This window comes from Panthera pardus, unplaced genomic scaffold (genome assembly GCF_024362965.1).
Source record: "Panthera pardus isolate Hobbes unplaced genomic scaffold, ASM2436296v1 HiC_scaffold_11, whole genome shotgun sequence".
Classification (NCBI taxonomy): Eukaryota; Metazoa; Chordata; class Mammalia; order Carnivora; family Felidae; genus Panthera; species Panthera pardus.
In genome coordinates this window covers 3086801-3106249 of record NW_026526666.1, presented here as the reverse complement: position 1 = coordinate 3106249, position 19449 = coordinate 3086801, and the positions used below count along the sequence as shown (strand labels likewise).

Here is a 19449-nt window from a genome sequence, read left to right as displayed (position 1 = left end):
AAAATTAAAGCTAGGAGATGGCAAAGAGGGATTCAAACATCGGTCTTCTGATTCCCAATACTTTGATCTTTTAGTTATACCACACATCGTTAGGTAATTTTCTGACTTCACCTATTCTAAGTTGGGAGAAACAGTAAGGAAGAGTGGAATGGGCCGCTCCCTTAACCTCCCATTAGAGCGAGGAAGAACTGGAAGATATGCAGAAATCAGAAAACCGAGAAGTCTAAGGGGACAGATTAAGACAATTACCCTTGTTCATGACCTGTCAGGCTGGGTTCCTCTGATTACTCTTACACACACACACACACACACACACACACACACACACACACACACACACACTACACATCCTTTGTCAGTAGACCATCATGCCATTTTTACCTAGGTGAAGCTATACTTCTCTCCATCCACCCCCCTGCAGTGGCTCAGGATGGGGAAATGAAAGTCAGAAGTAGAAAAAAAAAATGGATGAAACGCACCGGTGAGATGAAAATTAGACCCCCAAGGAATAACTGGGAATAGTCACAAAATAAGAAGCTTGAAAGAGGGGCAGTTAATCTACTGGGATATATGTATTGATAGTGGAGGGAAGTACTTTTTGTAAGATATACTTTTGCAGAAATCTTAAGTTAAAGAATTTGAAGATGGACATAGGGGAGACTGGGCAAGTGAAAGTCTGCCAAATGCCTTAAAACCTTCAGGACATGGGACACTATTTCTTCTGCAACCACAGTTGGTCTGTTGGTCTCCTGCAAAGAAGGTGGCTGTAACCTCTAAGTATCCCCTAGATCATTATAGATATGCTTAGCATCACCCTCCATCCCCGTTCCTCATTCCCCACATCCCACACCCTCAGGCAGAAGTGACAAAACAGAGACTTCTGAACACATTTATTTGATATGTCAAGTGGAGAGAGGAGTGATTTAGGGCTACTCCCCACTTCTACCTGTGGGGGTGTTCATAAGCTCAGACGGACAGATTGCAGCGTAGAGCCCATGACCCACTCCCTGGGAAAATGAGACAACCTGTTGATTGGTTAGGGGAGCTAGATGGGAATAAAAGGCAGGAAGTTGAGAAGTAAAGCTGAGAGCAAGAAGGGCAGCAGCAGAACTGAGGCTGGGGATTGCTGCAGGAAACCCCTAAGGAAAGTGAAGAAGATATCCTGAAAAGTGGTTAGGGCTGGAAGCAGGGTGTGAAAGGAGCCAGGCCTGGAGAGAGAAGCAAGACCTACACAAGGGAGTGGGATATTCAGGAAGAGGGCAGAGTGTGCAAAGTCATGAACGAGCTGTGTTGCAGGGCATACATGGAAAGCAGGGGACTGCTTCTGCAGGAGGGCAAACAGATTGGATACTACCCATAAGTAGGGGTTCCCTACTGCTTCTGAACAAATGCAGGTGAGTTTGGGACCCACTTGGGGCCCTAGCACAAGTGGCCCTGTGTGTGCCATTCCTATGGATGGGTACACAAGTAATTCCCATATGCATGTGAAGTGACCAGCACATGAATGCATGTGTCTATATGCCCAGTAAATAGAGTACTTACCCTTCTCTGTGAATAAGAGTACTGTGCTTGTGGACACTTTCTTACCCATGTGTGCGTGCACCGTGCCCGTGAGCACATGCAAGAGACCCCCATGTCCGTGGTGTGTGTGTGAGCTGGTTCTCCCACCTGTCCCATCAAGGTCCTGATCCCCACCCTCCTTGACTCCTCTCACTCGTCTCAGCGCCCTGGCTCCCCTGGCCCGCCTAGACTCTGGAAGCCCCCTAGCAGGCGGATCTGCTCAGTCTGCATCGAGTGGCGCCTCACCAACTTGCGCTTGGTCCTAGGAGAGCCTGGCGCCCCCGCCTGGGGAGGGGCGGGCAGCGAAGGCGCCCGACCTCCGGGTTGGGGGCGAATGTCGGGGATGGGAGGGTGGGGGCTGACGTTGAGCGGAGGCAGGAAACCAGGCCGCGTTTGCGCGATGTGGTCCAGGAGCAACGTCCCCGAGCCCCTCCGCTCCAGCAGCCCGGGACTCCGCCTCCGTCCGCTCAGGGGAGAGACTGCCCCAGGCAGACTCTCCTGGGACTGGCGCGGCGAGGGCGCCGAGCCGGCTGGAGGGAGGGTCAGCGGGGAGGCGCTGTATCGGCGGCGCTCCAGGGACAAACGGCTGCACTCCGGCGAGTCGGGGCAAATATTCCCGGGAGTATCGAGCTCCACCGGCTCCATGCGGCTCAGTTTCTGCCTCAGCCCCGCAGGGGGACCGGACTCCTGAGCTTCTGGCGCAGTGTTTCGGCGAGAGAGAGGACCCCCACCCGTCACTTTCTCCGCCCACGGAGGCGGGTCCTCCGGGCCTTCAGTGCTGTGACGTCTGGAAAGACGGGGTCGACCGGTCAGGGTCAGGCCGTTGAATTCGGCGGTCAGGCGCTCGATCCCCGGCCTCCCTTCCGCGGGCGGGACAGGTTGAGGAGGGGCCACTAGGCCCCAGGGCTCGGAGTTGAGCCTTTTGAGTGGTTTTGGAGGGTGACGGGGTGGTTTGGGGAGCGGCTCAGAAGGGGAGGGGTCATCGGGGGGTTTAGGAAGAGGGAATTCGAATACGTCCCGCTTCTCCTCTTCTTCCTGAGCGCGAGGGGACAGCAACCCCCGTCCTCCTCCTCCTCCTCCTCCTCCTCCTCCTCCTCCTCCTCCTCCTCCACCTCCTCCTCCTCCTCCTCCTGCAGCCTGCAGTTGGATTTCCGAAGGCGAAGTGCAGACCCCCGGGCTAGGAGGAGCGGGAGCCGGGTCCTCCACCCCCGGGGACGGTGGGGAATTGAGATACTGCCGTGTCTTCTTGGTTCCCGAGGGAGAGGTGTCGGTGGTGATGATGATGACCTCCGTGCCCTTGGCCTTACAGGCGTCCAGCAGCGTGGCAAGGGTCTCACGGTCCCCGCGGTCCAGGGCGTGGACAAGCGCCGAGGCTCCCGCGTGATCTCTCACTGAGGGGTCTGCACCGTGGGCAAGGAGCAGCGAAGCCACGGCGGCGCCCCCACCCCCGGCGCAAGCGTGCATGAGCGCGGTGCGCCCCAGGCGGTCTGCGATGTTGGGGTCAGCGCCTTGCTCCAGGAGGTAGCGTACCATGCGTGCCTTGTTCTGGGGGTCGTCGTAACGGGCCCGACAGGCCGCCATTAGCGCAGTCTCACCCTGGGCATCACCCTCATTCACGTAGGCGCCTCCCTCCAGAAGCAAACGGGCCAAGCGTAGCTTACCCTGACCCACGGCCCGAAGAAGAGCGTGGCCCTCGGTGTGCAGCATAGCTGCGGCTGGGGCGAAAGCACCAATGAAGCCGGGACGGGGGCCCGCCGAGGGTGTCTAGGGGCGTGGGGGTGGTGGCTGGCGGAAGCCTGAGGGCTCAGTGGCGAAGCCAATCCCTGCGAGAAAGAGAGAGATCTTATTGACGGATTCAGGCAGGGAAACTGAGGCACCGGTGGAAAGGTACGGCGTGGGGAGATCTCTACGGCACGGCACACAGTCCTTCCTCTAACTCATGCCTTTGAGCCGCCCCCTCCCCCCAGCGCATGCCTGAGGAGGTGGGAAGGGTGCACCCGCATTAAAGGACGAGCGCGCGTGCAAATGCGTACGTGCACGCGCAGGGATACCGCACCCCCACCCTCACCCCACGGCTTATCAGACCTTTCCAGCATCCCCCTTTTCTTATCCGCACTTGGAATACCCCTTCCTAGGATGCTGAACGCCGCCCACCCACACACATGCACCCATACATTCACACACATAATTCCCATTCCTAACCTCTTTTAGGTTGCCACAGCCCCAAAAATTGAGTGGGGGGAGGGAAGCAGCTTGCATTTGGGACCTAAAACGGGTGGGGGGAGAATTGGGGGTTTCTTTTGCCCCTGCTATGTTCCCCATCACTCCTTGCTCTTTCCCTCCCAGGCTGTGCGCCCAAATAGATACCTGAATGTCCGCAGGATCTCCAAGAGGCCAGGACTGAGGCCAGGGCCCTGGGGCAGCCGGGGTGGCGGAACCGGGTTCCCGGGGGCCCACATGGCGTGGGGAGGGGCACCTGGATTCCCTTGGTGTCAGTATCTGCGCCCGGGCACCGGATCCTGGTCCCTCCTCCCGGTGCGCCCCGGGCACGGCGCCGGCTCGGGAGGAGAGAAGCTGGGGGGGGGGGGGGGGGGGGGCGGAGCTCTGCCTTGCTATTTATAGCCTGGTCTCTGCGGGTGGGGGCGTCGGGCACCAAACCGTTCCCCCACCCATGCACACAAAAATCCTCAAAACCTAGAGGCTCCAATCCTGACTTCTCTTGCTGAGTCGACCTCCCCTCAGCCCCAACAAACCTAAATGTTCCTCAGGAGATTCCTCCGCGATCCAGACTGGGACCATCCCAATTCTTCCTTGAGCAGAGCCCCATTTTCCGCGTTTGATGTGTTTATGCGCGTCTGTACGCCCGATCTGACCTGCTACCCACAGCACATGGCACATTGTGCAGAGAGGTGGAGAGAGGCGATTGGAATCCACAGCCGGAGTCCATACTGCACAGAGAGAAGCAAGAGATCTGGTTGCCTCCTTGTAGTTTACATGTGAGGGGGAGCTGGAGCCAGACAGCGGTACATCCTCACTCCACCTCCTCCTAAACGGAACACACAGCACAGATAAACTTGAACCTCAGTTCCCTGGTACAGACCTCAGATAAGTGTGAGGAGAGTGGATGGATATACGGGGTCATTTTTAGGTACACCAGGGGGCATTCCCAGATGCCTTCCTCCCCACATTCTTGGAAGGGGGAGAGGGAGAGAGAAAAGGGGAAGAGAGAAGAGTGACCCTTGTAACACATCCTTTCTCACTGCATCTCTTTACAATCAATCTTGCTTAGACTGTCATTATTTTTCCATCTTGCCTGAAGGTCTCTGTCCAATGACTCCTGATGTCTTCTCTCTGCCTATCTGTCACAATTGTAACCCGTCTCTCTCTGCTGTCTGTCTCTGCCTCTCCTTGCCACCTGCCCTGTCTCCATGGTTACCATAGCTTCCATCTGCATATTTTAGGAATGAGTTTGTGTCCAGCTGGAAGGCATCAGGGAAGTGGAAGATGAGGGAAAAAAAATCCCAAGGATTTGGAAAACTCACCTGAGATCATTCATACTGGCGACCACCAGACACAAGATACTAAAAATAATGTTCCTGGAGAAGGAGGAAGAGAAATATTGCTGGGAAGCTACCCATTTTTACTAGCCACCATTTACGGGACGCCAACTATGTGCCAGGTACTTCACATATATTATTTCCAATATTCACAACAATGCTATAAGGTAGGAATCTCCTTTTTATCTCCTTGTTATAGGTGAAGAAACTGATACCTAAGTTAAGCAAGTTCTTCAAAGCCTCACAGCTCTGTTTCTGTCCTATTCCAAAGATGGGGCACTTCCCACTGGATCTCCCAAGTCAAGAGGCTTCACTCCCAGGCCCATTTTCTCTGACATCTGGGATAGTCTTCTTGACTAACTCCTAGATTTTATGTCCACTCTGAATTCCTTCCCTGTTTGTGTGTGTGTGTGTGTGTGTGTGTGTGTGTGTGTGTGTGAATGAAAATAGGGCTCCTCTCCGCCTCCCTCCCACCAACCATGCCCCCCTTCAGCAAGGGCTAGGAGGAGCTGGAAGGCAATAGAAGATGTAGGAAACACTGGGCTCCTTCCCTGCCTCCCCAACTCTGGTTCTCTAATTCCTAATCCTTCCTTCCCCAAACTTTCCGCTCATCTTCTCACAGACATGGCAGCAACCCACAGGGGGAAAAAATAATAGAAAATAAGTATTCAGTGGTGGTGCTGGAGGGAAGCCGTGTAGGACTGGAGGGGAAGGCAGGAGTGATGGAGGGGAGACCCAGCTGTGAAGCCCCAGTCACAAAAAGAGTGATCCCTAAGGAACAACCCTTTCATTTCTCTGTGGGAGCTTTCTCAACAGTGTCCCTCGGTGAGTTCTAAGTGTGAACTCTCGCTAGCCAGGAGCTCCGCCATCTGAGATGAGGTCGGAAATAATCAAGCCCTGGTTGATTCTGCAACCCTCTCTCCGCACCACGCCGGGCTTCCCAAGCCTGGGTTCTGGCTGACTCTCCCCCTCCTTCCTTCTCCTCGGCTTCAAGTGGGCGGATCTCCCTCCTGGTCTTCTCCTAGATTGGCCGGGAGAATTGACCAATGGGAAGCCCTGGGAGGCGGAGCTAGGGCGCCAGAAGCTAGAGGAAGACCTGAAAATTTCAAGTTGGCTGCGACGTGGGCTCCGCGTGGGGGAGGGGCAGCAGGTAAGGCTCCGTCCCGGTAGCGCTGACCTGGTTCTGTCCCACACCTCCGGAACTAGTTCGCCAGGGCCACGCTGCGAGATAGATAGACAACGCATTCTGGCAGCCTGTTGGATCAGCCCCCTCTGGTTTCCTACTCTTCTTTCCCTTTCTCTTCAGGGCTCCCATTGCTGTACCGATTATACAGAGAACTGCAGTTTTCTTTCGTGCATAGGGGAGACAGATTAAAGCACAAAGTGAGAAAGATTCACTCTTGTATCTCTGACTTTTTGTTACGGCATCAGCTTCCCCCGAATATTTTATCATTATTCCCTTGTCTAAGAGTCTGACAAACTCCTGTTATCTATTAAGAATCAGCTGAAATATTGTCTCCTACCTGTAGCTTTCTTGGACCACCTCTTCTTCCTTTTTTTTTTTTTTTTTTTCTTCGTAATTAATTGTTCCCCAGTCTGAAGGTAACGTTTTATGCGTACCTCTATTAGAGCACTTAGTGTGTGGTCTCTAATATTTCTCTGTTCTTCTGAGAATATAAGGTTTTGTAGGCAGGTTCTTGTACTCAATACAAAGTGCCCAATAAAGGTTACTTGAATGGAATTGATTGCGAAGGCCAACTTTAAACTCCTAGCATAATTAGGGCACAATTAATAAAAGATGAAATAAAATACAATACAGTATCTAATTAAGATCTCTTAAGTTAGTGGTTTGTAATGCAATTGCTCCCACAGTCCAGAGAAGGGAGAAAGCTAGGAGGACTGGGATGGTGAAGGGAGGCTTGATGAATCACCAGGTCTCAAGTTTGGAAGAGCCCTCAGAAGTCATGTATTCATTCATCCATCCATTCATTCATTCATTCAACAAATATTTATTGAGCATCTACTATATGCCAGACACAATGCTAGACAATGGGGATCATAGTGAATCCTCTACTTTAGACATGCGTCCTTCCTCTGATAAACCATATTTAGTAAATTGTTACCCATCTTCTACTTAAACATCACTCGTAAGAACACTCCCTAGCTCACTTTGCAGGTCATCCCATTTTTGGATATTTGTTCTTCAGTTAATATCCAACAAATATTCTAAACAAATATGTAGCTCAACGAAATGCCTTCCTCACCTCCATTGTAAAAGAAGGAGCACTGTCCTGGTGGTAGCATTCTTAAAAATAAAGAAAAACCATCCCCTTTGGTTTCTTTCTTTCTTTTTTTTTAATGTTTATTTATTTTTGAGAGAGACAGAGAGAAAGACAGAGTACGAGCAGAGAGGGACAGAGAGAGCAGGAGACACAGAATCTGAAGCAGGCTCCAGGCTCTGACCTATCAGCACAGAGCCTGACATAGGGCTCAAACTCAACGGACTGTGAGATCATGACCTGAGCCAAAGTCAGTCCCTTAACTGACTGAGCCACCCAGGTACCCTCCCTTTGGTTTCTGATTTAAAAAGTAATATACATTTATTCTAAAAAATTGGGAAACACATAAAGGTGTAGATGAAAATGTCTATTATTTCATGACCATGATCTAGGGATAACCATTATTATAATATTATTATTATCAATTTCTTTTCTGCACGTATACATGTGTGTGTTACATAAATCAGGCTATACCACAAATATAATTTTTATTCTGTTTCCCTCCACTGTACATAGTGAACATTTTTTTTGCCTTTAAGTATTATTTGCAGTCATTTTTCTTTCTACATGATAGCCGAAAATGGATATTTGATTTTTTTTTAACCATTCATTTTTTTGTTGAGCCATTTAAGTTATTTCAGAAGTTTTGCTACCATGGATGGCTCTTTGATGACCAGACATGTTTACATGTCTGACTATATATATGATGACATCTTTAAGGGTACATTTTTTAAAGTAGGATTACTGGATTAAGGATATGAACATTTAAAAGGCTGTTGCTCCCCTGAAATACTGTGTATAAAGACAATCCTTCCAATGAGGTATGAGAGTGTCCCATCTCAAAAAAACTGTGGCAACCTGATTATTCTTTAAGTGTTTGTCAATTTGGTAGGTGAAGAATGGTTTTGTCGATCATTATTTTATCAATTGCCTATTCATGTCCTTTGCACATTTATTCTATTGGTATGATTTTTTTCATTTGCATGTCCATGAGTTCTTATATAATAAGAGTATTAACTCCTTGTTTTATTTGTCACAAATATAGGAAACCCTAAATATTAGAGTGCCCTAGGCCTCAATCTCTGGATCTCTTCTTTTCTCTGTTCACATCCACTCCTTTAGGGATCCCACCCAGTCTCATGGCTTGAAATATTTGTATACTGACAACTCCACCAATTTAAACTCCATTGGTATAGCAGTTTTTGTTTGTTTTGCTCACTGCTATGTCCCTAGCACTTGGAACAGTGCTTGGCATATAACAAGCACTCAGTAGATATTTGTTGAATGAATTAAGATGGTATTATTATTATTATTATTATTATTCCCATTTTACAGATGAGGAAACAGGTTTAGAGATATTAAATAAATTGCTGTAGGTTGTATAGCTAGGAAATGGCAGAACTGGAATTCAAATCCATGTTCTTAACCACTACACATACTGCCTTTCTTAAATTTGATGTCATGGTTTTTCTGTATTTTGTTGAAATCTGCTTCTTAGTAACTTCTACCACAATACAGTTAGGCATAAATGGGAATGAGTGTCATGTATATGAGATGTTGTTGTTTGGGGGAAGGAGAGTGCACAGGTGAACTCTAGGGAGGGTTGACGATAAGAAAAAGCAATTTGGGACCAGATTATGGAAGACCCTAAATATCCTCAAGAATTTAGATTCAATCACAATCTTAAAGAGAAGAAACTCATGGTACATTCCTGACCTGAGGGGGTTGAGATGGATGGTTCAGTTTCCCAACCAACCACCAGTTTATTGCCTCAATGAAATAAAGTTTTTTCTTTTTTTCCTCTCTCTCTTTTTTTTTTCTTTTAACCCCACATCCTTGGAGGCCACTTGGTTATATGTGGAAATGGAATTCAATGTGTCTAACCTCAAAGCTCACAGCTTTTTCTTGACTCCTTACTGCTTTGCAATAAAAACAGCTCCTGTCCCCACTGCCAGAACTGGGTCTGTCAAGTGGAATTATACCTAAACCAGCTGGTTAGTGTCCTTTCCCCTGAAAGGGCCTGAAGACATGCTTACAAATTCTTACTTCTTCTCTAGTGTCCATGAGACATCTTTTCTCTCCTAATAAGTCCTTTCAATCAGATCACAATTTAACCTATTAGCTAACTTCTTATTTTTTCCTCACATTTTTTGTTGGACCTAAAACTTTCCAAATTCCTCAGACACACATTTTTTCACCCTCTCCTTCCTGCTACGTATTGTTAATCTCACCTACTACTCTGTTGGTATATTTTAAAATTTTTTAATGATTATTTTTCTCCTATTACAAAAGAAATACCTTTCAGTATAGAAAACAAACGTTAAAATACACATAACCCCTCAAAAAGCAAACACCCATCACCTCAAATTAACCAATATTAATTTTCAGCGTATAGCCTTCAAAAACAACTTTTTTTTTCATCATACATGAAGAAAGTATGTATGTGTGTGTTTGACAAAATAGATTTCTTTATACACATTTCTAAATCTTTTTTTCACCAGCTAATCTTTTGTTGAGTGCATTTTGTTTAACTATATATTTCTTGTTTAGAGTGTTTTTTGGATATTAATTGAAGAACAAATATTATTAATTGAAGACTTGCAAAGTGAGCCAGGGATTCCTCTTACTAAAGATGTTTAAATAGAAACTAGATAACAATTTACTAAATATGGTTTATCCAAGGAAGGATGCATGTCTAGAGTAGAAGATTCACTATGATCCCCATTGTCCAGCATTGTGTCTGGCATATAGTAAATGCTCAATAAAAATTTGTTGAATGAATGAATACATGATTTCTGAGGGCTTTTCCTAACTTGAGATCTTGTGATTCATCAAGCCTCCCCTCATTATCCCAGTCCCCCTAGATTTCTCCCTTATCCCATCATATTAAGGGCACATACTAGCAGTGTAATTTAATATTGTTGATGTTGAACTTGGTCACCTGACTGAAGTAGTGTTTGTCCACTTTCTCCACTGTAGAGTTATACCGCTCCCCACCTTTCCAAAGCTAAATTGGACAAAATTCCCTATATATAGTCCACCCTTAAGAAGTGGGAAGTTCTACTCCCCCTCTTCAGGATGGAATCTACATAATTTATTTGGAATTCTACACAAGAGGTTTGTCTTTTCTCCCCCATGTATTAACTTATTTAATCATTTCTTTCTATCAGTGTGGACTCATGATATTTATTTTATACTTTGGGGTTATAACTTAATACTACTTTATTGCTCAAATTCTTCTTTGGCCATTGGGATCTCTTCCAGTAGACTCTTATGCCCCTTTGACATAGCCTGCCAATGTCTGTATTTTGTTGTTTTGAGTGCTTCTTTACTTCCTGGCACTAGAAGATGGTTCAGGCTCGCCTTGGGTATTTCCTGCCTCAGCCCTTAGAATCAGCCATTTCTCCAAGAAGCCCTGGGTCTTTTTTTGTTGGAAAATGGTCTTAGAAACCAAGATCTGGGTGCTAGGTGTGCTCTTTGTCACTGGGATATCATTTCTTACAAATTTCATTTTCATTTGGTAACTTTACCCCCCATCCTACCTTCCTCTGACTGGTCCCTTAAGATTGATGACAACAGGCAGAGTTCTGCTACTTCTAGTAACAGAAGGAACTTTCGATTCATCAGAGTTTATCACTGTGGGGTGGGCTGCCTTGGGGGAGAACAGACACGCTCTCTTTAAGAAAATGCCACTGTGGGTGCCTGGGTGGCTCAGTCAGTTAAGCATCCGACTTCGGTTTGGGTGTCATGATCTCCCGGTTTGTGAGTTTGAGCCCCTCATCAGGCTCAGAACCTGGAGCCTGCTTCAGATTCTATGTCTCCCTCTCTCTCTGTCCCTCCCCCACTTGCACTCTGTGTCTTGCTCTCTCTCAAAAATAAATAAACATTAAAAAAAATTAAAAAAAAAAAAAGAAAATGCCACTGGAAGTGAAATGATTAACAACTTACAAAGTGGAGTACTGGGTTGGGAGAGCTTTTGGACTAGATACCTCTACTGGTCCTTCCAACTCTAAGATTCTAAGTGCTCCTAAGTGGTATTACAAAAAAATAAATTGATTGTAATGGTTCTCCCACCTCCCACCACTGACCGTGAGACTGATGACTTATCCTTATCCCCCATAGTAGATGCTTAATACATATTTTGCTGAAATTCACTGCATTGGATTGAATTGGGGCCTGGTTGGGTGTGGAAAGCCAGGGAGAGAAAGAATTCAAAGATTAGATGGTGATATGCAGATGGTGACAAATATCAAATTACCTTAGGGATGGAGGGAAGTTTTATCCAGAGGTCTAATCACTTTCCCTTTTGTGCTAGAGTTACACTACTTTGCAGTTATCTGTCCTGTTGGGACTATGTCTCATCCATGTCTGTATTTCCAGAAATACGCTGCCTGGTACAATGCCTTTCCTATCAACATTTGTTGAATTACACTGGTTTTTGGGGGCCCTAGGGGAAAAGACTGAGTGTCTTGCACCTCCCTGGCTGCCTATCATTCTACCATACTTTTCTCTTTGTTTTTGTCTTTATCAGGTTTTTCTCACTGGATCTCTGAATACCCAGGCCCCCTCCACCATGGCCAGTCGGGGTGGGGGCCGGGGTCGTGGCCGGGGCCAGCTGACCTTCAACATGGAGGCTGTGGGCATTGGGAAGGGGGATGCTCTTCCCCCACCCACCCTGCAGCCTTCTCCACTCTTCCCTGTGAGTATCTGCCCCCCTTCCTGAGACTCCCATGTGCCCCTGGCTGACTATATATGATCCAGGATTCCTTGTGGGCCATCATAAAACTCATCTTGCCCCTTTCTGTCTCTATGCTTCCAACTCACATGGGATGTTTCCCAGGCAAGCTAGTTTCTCATACTCTCAGCTCCCCAGCTTTCAAAATACTGTATTGTTCCCCACATTTTTCTTGGCCCTCTGTTCAGTGGGAGCATTGGATTGAACTGGGGGGGGGGGGGAGAGAGACCCTTCTAGATTTTTTCTCTAGTGTTTTTTCCCTGAAGTGACCACTGCCCCTTCTTCCTTAGCCCTTGGAGTTCCGCCCAGTGCCTCTGCCCTCAGGAGAGGAAGGGGAATATGTTCTGGCACTGAAGCAGGAGCTACGAGGGGCCATGAGGCAGCTCCCCTACTTCATCCGGCCAGCTGTCCCCAAGAGAGGTCAGTTGGAATGCTAGCATCGTGTTCTGAGTGCCTTTCATGAGCAGTGCCCTGTACACAGCACTCTGCGGGCCAGAGAGGCCAGAAGCAGCACAGGAAGCTCGCTGTCTAACTGGGGAGATCATAACAATTACCCCTGCATTTGAAATGCATTATCCATGGTTTGTTCTGAGTCTCACACACGGGTCTCTGAGAAGCCCTCCTAAGCTTAACAGGATTACAAAGAGGTCAGGGAGACCAGGAGGGACTGGAGAAGGGGAGTCACTGGGAGGCTTGGGATACTGGATATTTACCAACAGGTGTGGAAGTGCAGTGTTGGAGTATATTGACAAACAGTGCTTTCTGATTAAAGCCTTAGGAGCTGAAGCTCAGAGGCATGAAAGGCCTGCCTGGTAGCCCCATTAACAAGGAGTAAAGGGAAGACTGAAACCCTAGTCTCTTGCTCTCTAGTGTACTTCCACCGTATCACACTACCTCTCAATATAGCCATGCCTTTGGGTTAAGGGAGATAACAAAACATTGTAATTTGGGGTGGCAAAGGGACAACATGGATGAGTGTTGAAGGTCCTTGTTAAAGCTGATCCCCTGGGCTCTGAGCTTGGGGAACAGACAGTGCCTGAGTATTGAGAGGGCTGGGTCCTCAGAAACAACCCTGTTCTAGGGCTCTGAAAGGATAAAACTTTGACCCTTGGCCTCTGACCCCTCAGATGTGGAGCGTTACTCAGACAAATATCAGATGTCAGGGCCGATTGACAATGCCATCGATTGGAACCCTGGTAGGTGATGGGCCCTTTCGTTGCCTGCCCTTTCTTAAAATCCTTGAGATGCCACAAGCCACCAGCCCATCCACCTTTCTCTGTCCCCTCCTCCCCTCTATACAGTATTTACACATGGGAGCCCTAGATGTCCTCCCAAACACTCTCAGACTCTACCTGAAAACCTATCAAATAGCCCCCGTTTCCCTGGAGGCACCCAAGCCACAGTTTTGTTCCAAGTAACTTTGACCCAATCCCTTCCTTCCTCACCATTATCCTGACTCTTACTTCTCCTTTAAAACTGGTTATTCACAGGAGACCCCAGGCAGGGTCTTACTGACTTTTATGTTCCCACTGTTCCCAGATTGGCGACGTTTACCCCGTGAGTTAAAGATCCGAGTAAGGAAGCTACAAAAGGAACGTGAGTATATCTGGGAAAAGGAGGCAGAAGAGAGATTTCCTTCACCAGCTGGAGGGCCAAGGCTGTTGGTGGTCTTGCCTGCCGTCCCAGTTCCTGCCCATTCCACCCAGTATGGTAGCTGGGTGCCATGTGGCCACATGAGGGCAGCAGAGTGACATGGTCTCTGCAAGAGGGTGGGGTGGACCGCTAACAAGGAAGTTTGCTCTCAGATGATTCACCTTTTGATTCCCTGACCAGGGACCCCCATCCTAATCCCCAAGAGGCCCCCCAAGAACACAGAAGATAAGGAAGAAACAATACAGAAACTGGAGGTGAGGAGGAAATGTGCATAGAGACCACCTGGGTCCCAGCCCCATTCCCTGTCCTTTGGCCCATCTGTGCCTCATTCTTTCCCTTCTCTGAGCTGAGTCCAAGTTTCTTCTTCTGTTCATCTTTACATCAGACCCTGGAGAAGAAGGAGGAGGAAGTGACTTCAGAGGAAGATGAAGAGAAAGAAGAAGAAGAAGAGAAGGAAGAGGAAGAAGAAGAGGAGTACGACGAAGAAGAACATGAAGAGGTGAGAGGGCTCTCCTTCCACCCTCAGTTCCCCTCTCTTTCTCATAAGCTCTGGGAGTCTCAGTTCCATCCACCAGGGTTGTTCTCCAGAGGGTTGGAGAGCCAAAGGAGATGTCCCCCCAGAGGAGAGCGCCCTCCACTTCATGTGCCCCCAGGCTCTTCTCAAGAGCAAGTGGCAGCCCCAAGGGACTTCCCAGGCCTGGAATGGTTTAAGGGTGGGAGGAGGGGGGCGGCTGCTGATACACCGGGAGGAAGGAGAATGCTGAAAACGTGCCTACTTTGATTTCTTTTTGTTCTGTTTCAGGAAACTGATTACATCATGTCATATTTTGACAATGGAGAGGACTTTGGGGGTGACAGTGATGACAATATGGATGAGGCTATATACTGAAGAAGGACCCTGAACAATATCTCAGACCTTCACATCGTTCTTGATTGAAGATACAGAAGTAACTGTCGCTATTACTTGGTTTTGTGGACAAGCGAATCATTTGCTTAGAGTCCAGATAAACTGGCCCTGGAGATAGGAATGGAGAATGATGACAGATAGTTCTCTTTTCCACCCTTCCCCTCCTTCTACCCTTGTGTCACCTCTGATAGCTTGGGGGGAAAGGGCAAAGGACCAATGTCTTAATTGTACGAAAGAAGGAAGGGTCAGAGAAGAACTGGGCTTTTAGAGCTGAGACAGCTGTACACATGCCACTCCCCGCACTTTTTTGTAGTGGAAGATAATTGGGGGTGCATGCAGTTAGGAGGAGTAAGGCCAGTTTTATATTTTTAAATAAAATGTTTTTAGCTGTCTGTCTGTCTGTCTGTCTGTCCAGGGTGAGGCCTGATGGGAGAAGCCTGGCGAAAAGAAGGGAATGGCCTAGTTGGGGCATTTTTCCCTTGCCTGTCAGAGTCCAGTGTGACACACTGGCATTGCAGCCTTCCTGTCCTTTACCCCTTCCGTCCCACTCCCATGGCGGGACACATACTCCTAATCTAGCCCTGCCAAGGAACATTCAGGAACTCATCTATGAGGCTGTGCGGAGTGAGTAGTAGAGAAGAACGGCCCACGCCCTGTAAGACCAGCCGGCTTCTGAGCCTCTGGTCCTCAGGTCACGGGACATGATCGTCTCTTGTCACGTGTGTTCAACAGGGACACAGGCCCTCTCTTTCCCACACTTGACCTTGATCTTGTCCTTGTTTACAAGGAAAGATTACAGCTATTTTTGTGAGAGAGAGTCGAGAAAGCCAGGTGCAGGGAGGGAGTGGGGAGGAGGTGCTGATTCCTCCCCAGCGCACACCTTCTTCCAGACCCGAGGGATCCCACTTTGAAAGATGTGTCTGTGCAGACGGAGCCACCATTCTCCACTTCCTGAAGCTGCTTTGTGGCTGAGTTGCAGTATCTCTTTTGGTTCTTCTTTGTGGAAGGTAGTTAGTCTTTCTCACTCCCTTCTTGGGGTGGAGGGGGTAGGCGGTATTGCTTTACAGGAAGTAAGGAGGGTGGGGTGGAGGGGAGTGACTTAGGGACACTCACAGCTCAGCTCTGAGAGATGCTTCCTCACCCACTCGGCTCTCCCTGGGGTGAGGTCACTTCCCTAGGCTCTGATTGGCTTCTTGGGAAGCCCTCAGTGAGCTGATTGGTTCTAGCCAGTTGGTCCATGCAACAGTCACGGGCAAGCTGCGTGTCCAGAATAGGAACTGAATAAGGAGGCAGGCACAGATAGCTGGGATGCTGTCATAGCGACCCTACTAAACATTTGAAAGTCATAAAGAGGGGATGTGGGAAAGCCTTCAAGAAATTGTCTAACCATATCCAGGCAGGCCGACTGAATTCCATACAGCATCAAGTGATAGAGACTGGCAATCTCATGTAAGGTATTTCTTACCCCCATTGTAAAAACTAAGCAGGAACTGTGAATCTATTGAGGGAAAGCACCTTGAAAGTCAGGCTGGGGTTCCGTAATAGGTGTTAAGGTAGAGGCAGCCAAGAGAACAGAAAAGGAAACAGGAATTGAAAGAGAACATTCCACAGTTATTGAGCAATTTGTGGTGATTGTTGTGTTTCTTTTTCTAGCTCTCCAAGGTGCTGGGTGAGTGGAATGTGTGGGGGAGGGGCCAGGGGACCTGTCACTGGGGTTTCCCATAGTCACACTTTAGCCTGTGATTGTTGGTGGGGAGAAATCAGCAAGAAACAAACATAAAAGACACTGAAAGATCTCCTTTACTCTCCCACCCCTGCAGCCGCCCCACCACATATACCAGTCCTATCTGATCAGCTATATCTGTGTCTATGTTGGGGGCACAGCCATCCCCTCAAATCCCACCTAATGCCAGCTTAGGACTCTGAAAGAGTCTAGAAAAAAGACAGTAGAGGAGGATTGGAGCGCACTCCTGCCCCCACCTCTATGTACAATACATTTTTTCCCATTTCCCGGGAGAAAGGAGGACAAAGGTTGGAGTGACCACTTGGGCTCAGTTGTACTGCCTCACAAACAAAGTCAGAAAGATCAGACCATTCTTGGATTCTTTCCTAGCTGGCATCCTGCCACTCCTGGCAGGTGACCTTGCTGAACAAATGAACAAAGCCAGAGACACGGGATCTAGCAGCTTCCCCAGATTCCAGAGCCGTTCCAGGCAGAATTTGACTGTTTCCATTGACCTCTCCCCTACTTTCCATACGGGCAGGCTGAGGCTGAAGCCTGAGGTCTAGTCACCAGTCAGGACTGCTCTTTCTCTGCAGGACCACCTGAGAAGCTAGAGATTGAGGCTCCTATTGCAAACATTTAGAGAGGGCCCACACAGTGCTTGCTCAGCGCTGTGCTACCTGCCTGCCAGGGCCTGCTTATGTTGAACACATGGCTCCCCCCACACAGCCAGGCCTGTGCTGGCCCCAGGCAGAGTGGGTTCTCTGGCAAGAATCCTATCCTCCCCTACCCTATGTTCCATCCCTAGCTTCTGGTCCCCTCCCACCTTAGGCCGGAAGCTTAAGAGCTGAGTCTCCAAACTTCACAGGGACTCAGGTGGTTTGAGGGAGGGCTGGATGGGAAACTGGATGCAATGTGTAGTTTAGAAGATGGGGGTGGAGACCCAAGGGAATTGGAAGATCAGATGTCAGGGGGACAGGGCACCCATGGTTTGGCGAGGAAAAGACAATGACTTCCCTCAATTCATTTTTATTGCTGTTTGGACTTTGAAAGGAGGGAAGGGTGGCCTGCAGGCGTAGGCTGGCTGAGAACTAAGTCCAGGGGATAGGCTGCCGACTCAACTGAGCAAAGCACTGGTTATGGTCATGTGTTTATGGAGTTACAGTTTATGGAATTTCACCACTCCACAGCCTTGTGCCCTTGGGAAAGTCATGACAAGCCTGCAAACCTCAGTTTCCTCATGCATGAGACAGAATTCGGATTAGAGAGCCGCCAGGAATCCTTCAAGCTGGTGTTGACCCACCTGCACGAATCCAAATGGTTTTGAGAACAAAGGTCAGGGCGTGTCCAGCTGTTGCTGAACTCATTCCATCCTCAGAATTCCCCCACCTATTTTCAGCCTGGGCAAGCTAAAGATACCTCAGGCATCCAGCCAGTCCTTTCCAAGAAACTGCCTCAGCCCCAGTGGTAGAAGCATCAGCAATTCTATCAACTATCGAGGGAGGTGACAACCCCTACAGCAGAGTTCAAGGTCACAATCTGCAAGCCAGGAGTCAAATGAAGCTGTTCAACCGAGAAGCTTCTGACAGAGGAAGGGGCTGGTTGAGCAGGTCTTCATCTCCCATCATATCATTATGTCTGGCTGGAGGAAAGAGAGGAGGAATGAGCTAGACAGGAATAGCTTCAGTTAGCTAATCTGTCCAGACCAGTGGTGACCCCCTCTCCATTGAACTTTCTCCTACAGAGCCTATTTCCTCAAGGTCATTTGGAACCAGAAAGCCAAAAAATAAGAAGTTCTAGTTTCCTAGTATCACCTCAGAAAGATCTTTGCTTTACCCCCAACAGAACTTAATTTGGTATTTTGTATCCTAACGAGAAGGGATGTTTCCCCGGTCACCATAATGGGACTCAGTGGGAAGACAAAGCTCCAGTTTTAACTGCAGGACCTGAAAGGCCAAGTAAGGCCCAAGGCTTTTAAGACCTTTTGAAGGTCCAAGGATTCCTCAGACCCAGGCCTGACCAACACGGGGAGATACTATGCTTCCAAGACCTCTGAGTCTGGAGGTCTCCATTCTCCATTCTCAAACACCTCCTCCTCCCTGGATCCCCAGCTCTAAGCTGGGCTTCCCCAAACCGGGACCCTACCTCTCTCTGAATCTTCCCCAACCTGTGACTCCATTTCCCCTGGTGTATAATGATCAATAGAAAAATATCCAAATTCTGTCTTTGCCATTCTTTGTTACATTCAGGGCAGCATCGACAGTACTAGAATAGGAGGGAGATTAGTTAGACCTGTCTTTGCTTTGCTAAAACAGATGGGGGCGGGGACAGGGGCGCCTGGGTGGCTCAGTTGGTTGAGCATCCGACTTCAACTCAGGTCATGATCTCGCACTTTGTGAGTTTGAGCCCCGCCTCAGGCTCTGTGCTGACAGCTCAGAGCCTGGAGCCTGCTTCAGATTCTGCTTCAGATTCTGTGGGTGCCTCTCTCTCTCTCTCTCTCTCTGTCCCTCCCCTGTTCACACTCTCTCTCTCAAAAATAAATAAATGTTTAGGGGCACCTGGGTGGCTCAGTCGGTTAAGCGTCCGACTTTGGCTCAGGTCATGATCTCACAGTCCGTGAGTTCAAGCCCCACGTCGGGCTCTGTGCTGACAGCTCAGAGCCTGGAGCCTGCTTCACATTCTGTGTTTCCCTCTCTCTCTGCCCCTTCCCTGCTCATGCTCTGTCTCTCTCTGTCTCAAAAATAAACATTAAAAAATTAAAAAAAAAAATAAATAAACGTTTAAAAAAGGTTTTAAAAAAATGATGGGGGGAACAAACTCACCTAAGTCAGGGACACAGATCTGGGGTATTTCCCATCATGGGGAGAGAACAGATGGAATCCCATTTGGACGGGTTTGAAAGACGCCCTGGTACTCATCCTCCTTCTGCTCAGCTATGGCAGCAGATGCAGCTATTCTGGAAAGGAGATTCCTTCATCTAAAGAGGTCAAGGTAACTCTTTTACTTCATTTTTCTGAGGCATGAGTGGTAAGAGG

The 19449-nt window shown here is 48.4% G+C and overlaps 2 protein-coding genes across 6 annotated transcripts; one reads left to right on the top strand and one right to left on the bottom strand.

The window, feature by feature from the left end:
- Nucleotides 1-875: 875 nt before the first annotated feature.
- Nucleotides 876-4424, bottom strand: ANKRD34A (ankyrin repeat domain 34A). 4 transcript variants are annotated; one of them, XM_053890330.1, is made up of 3 exons: nucleotides 4314-4413; nucleotides 3763-3826; nucleotides 876-3383 (listed from the first exon to the last, which is right to left on the bottom strand). In XM_053890330.1, the coding sequence occupies exon 3, from the start codon at nucleotides 3265-3267 to the stop codon at nucleotides 1720-1722; it is 1548 nt and encodes a 515-aa protein (XP_053746305.1). In that variant the 5' UTR covers nucleotides 3268-3383; nucleotides 3763-3826; nucleotides 4314-4413; the 3' UTR covers nucleotides 876-1719. The 4 variants fall into 4 exon arrangements, with proteins under 4 accessions (XP_053746305.1, XP_053746295.1, XP_053746302.1 ...); XM_053890320.1 differs by lacking the exon at nucleotides 4314-4413 and adding an exon at nucleotides 3928-4128; XM_053890327.1 differs by lacking the exon at nucleotides 3763-3826 and having other exon boundaries at nucleotides 4314-4424.
- Nucleotides 4425-6090: 1666 nt separating this feature from the next.
- POLR3GL (RNA polymerase III subunit GL) lies at nucleotides 6091-15083 on the top strand. 2 transcript variants are annotated; one of them, XM_019436546.2, is made up of 8 exons: nucleotides 6092-6267; nucleotides 11928-12095; nucleotides 12422-12551; nucleotides 13259-13327; nucleotides 13671-13727; nucleotides 13965-14038; nucleotides 14170-14283; nucleotides 14587-15083. In XM_019436546.2, the coding sequence occupies exons 2-8, from the start codon at nucleotides 11970-11972 to the stop codon at nucleotides 14671-14673; spliced, it is 657 nt and encodes a 218-aa protein (XP_019292091.1). In that variant the 5' UTR covers nucleotides 6092-6267; nucleotides 11928-11969; the 3' UTR covers nucleotides 14674-15083. The 2 variants fall into 2 exon arrangements, with proteins under 2 accessions (XP_019292094.1, XP_019292091.1); XM_019436549.2 differs by lacking the exon at nucleotides 13259-13327 and having other exon boundaries at nucleotides 6091-6267.
- Nucleotides 15084-19449: the final 4366 nt, after the last annotated feature.

What these genes read in the sequence shown, in the direction of transcription:
- ANKRD34A (XM_053890327.1), bottom strand. Translation starts at nt 3,267, where the DNA reads ATGCTGCACACCGAGGGCCACGCTCTTCTTCGGGCCGTGGGTCAGGGT.
- POLR3GL (XM_019436546.2), top strand. Translation starts at nt 11,970, where the DNA reads ATGGCCAGTCGGGGTGGGGGCCGGGGTCGTGGCCGGGGCCAGCTGACC. An exon ending in GCCAGCTGTCCCCAAGAGAG is followed by an intron (nt 12,552 to 13,258) that starts GTCAGTTGGAAT and finishes CTGACCCCTCAG; the next exon opens with ATGTGGAGCGTTACTCAGAC. An exon ending in ACGAAGAAGAACATGAAGAG is followed by an intron (nt 14,284 to 14,586) that starts GTGAGAGGGCTC and finishes GTTCTGTTTCAG; the next exon opens with GAAACTGATTACATCATGTC.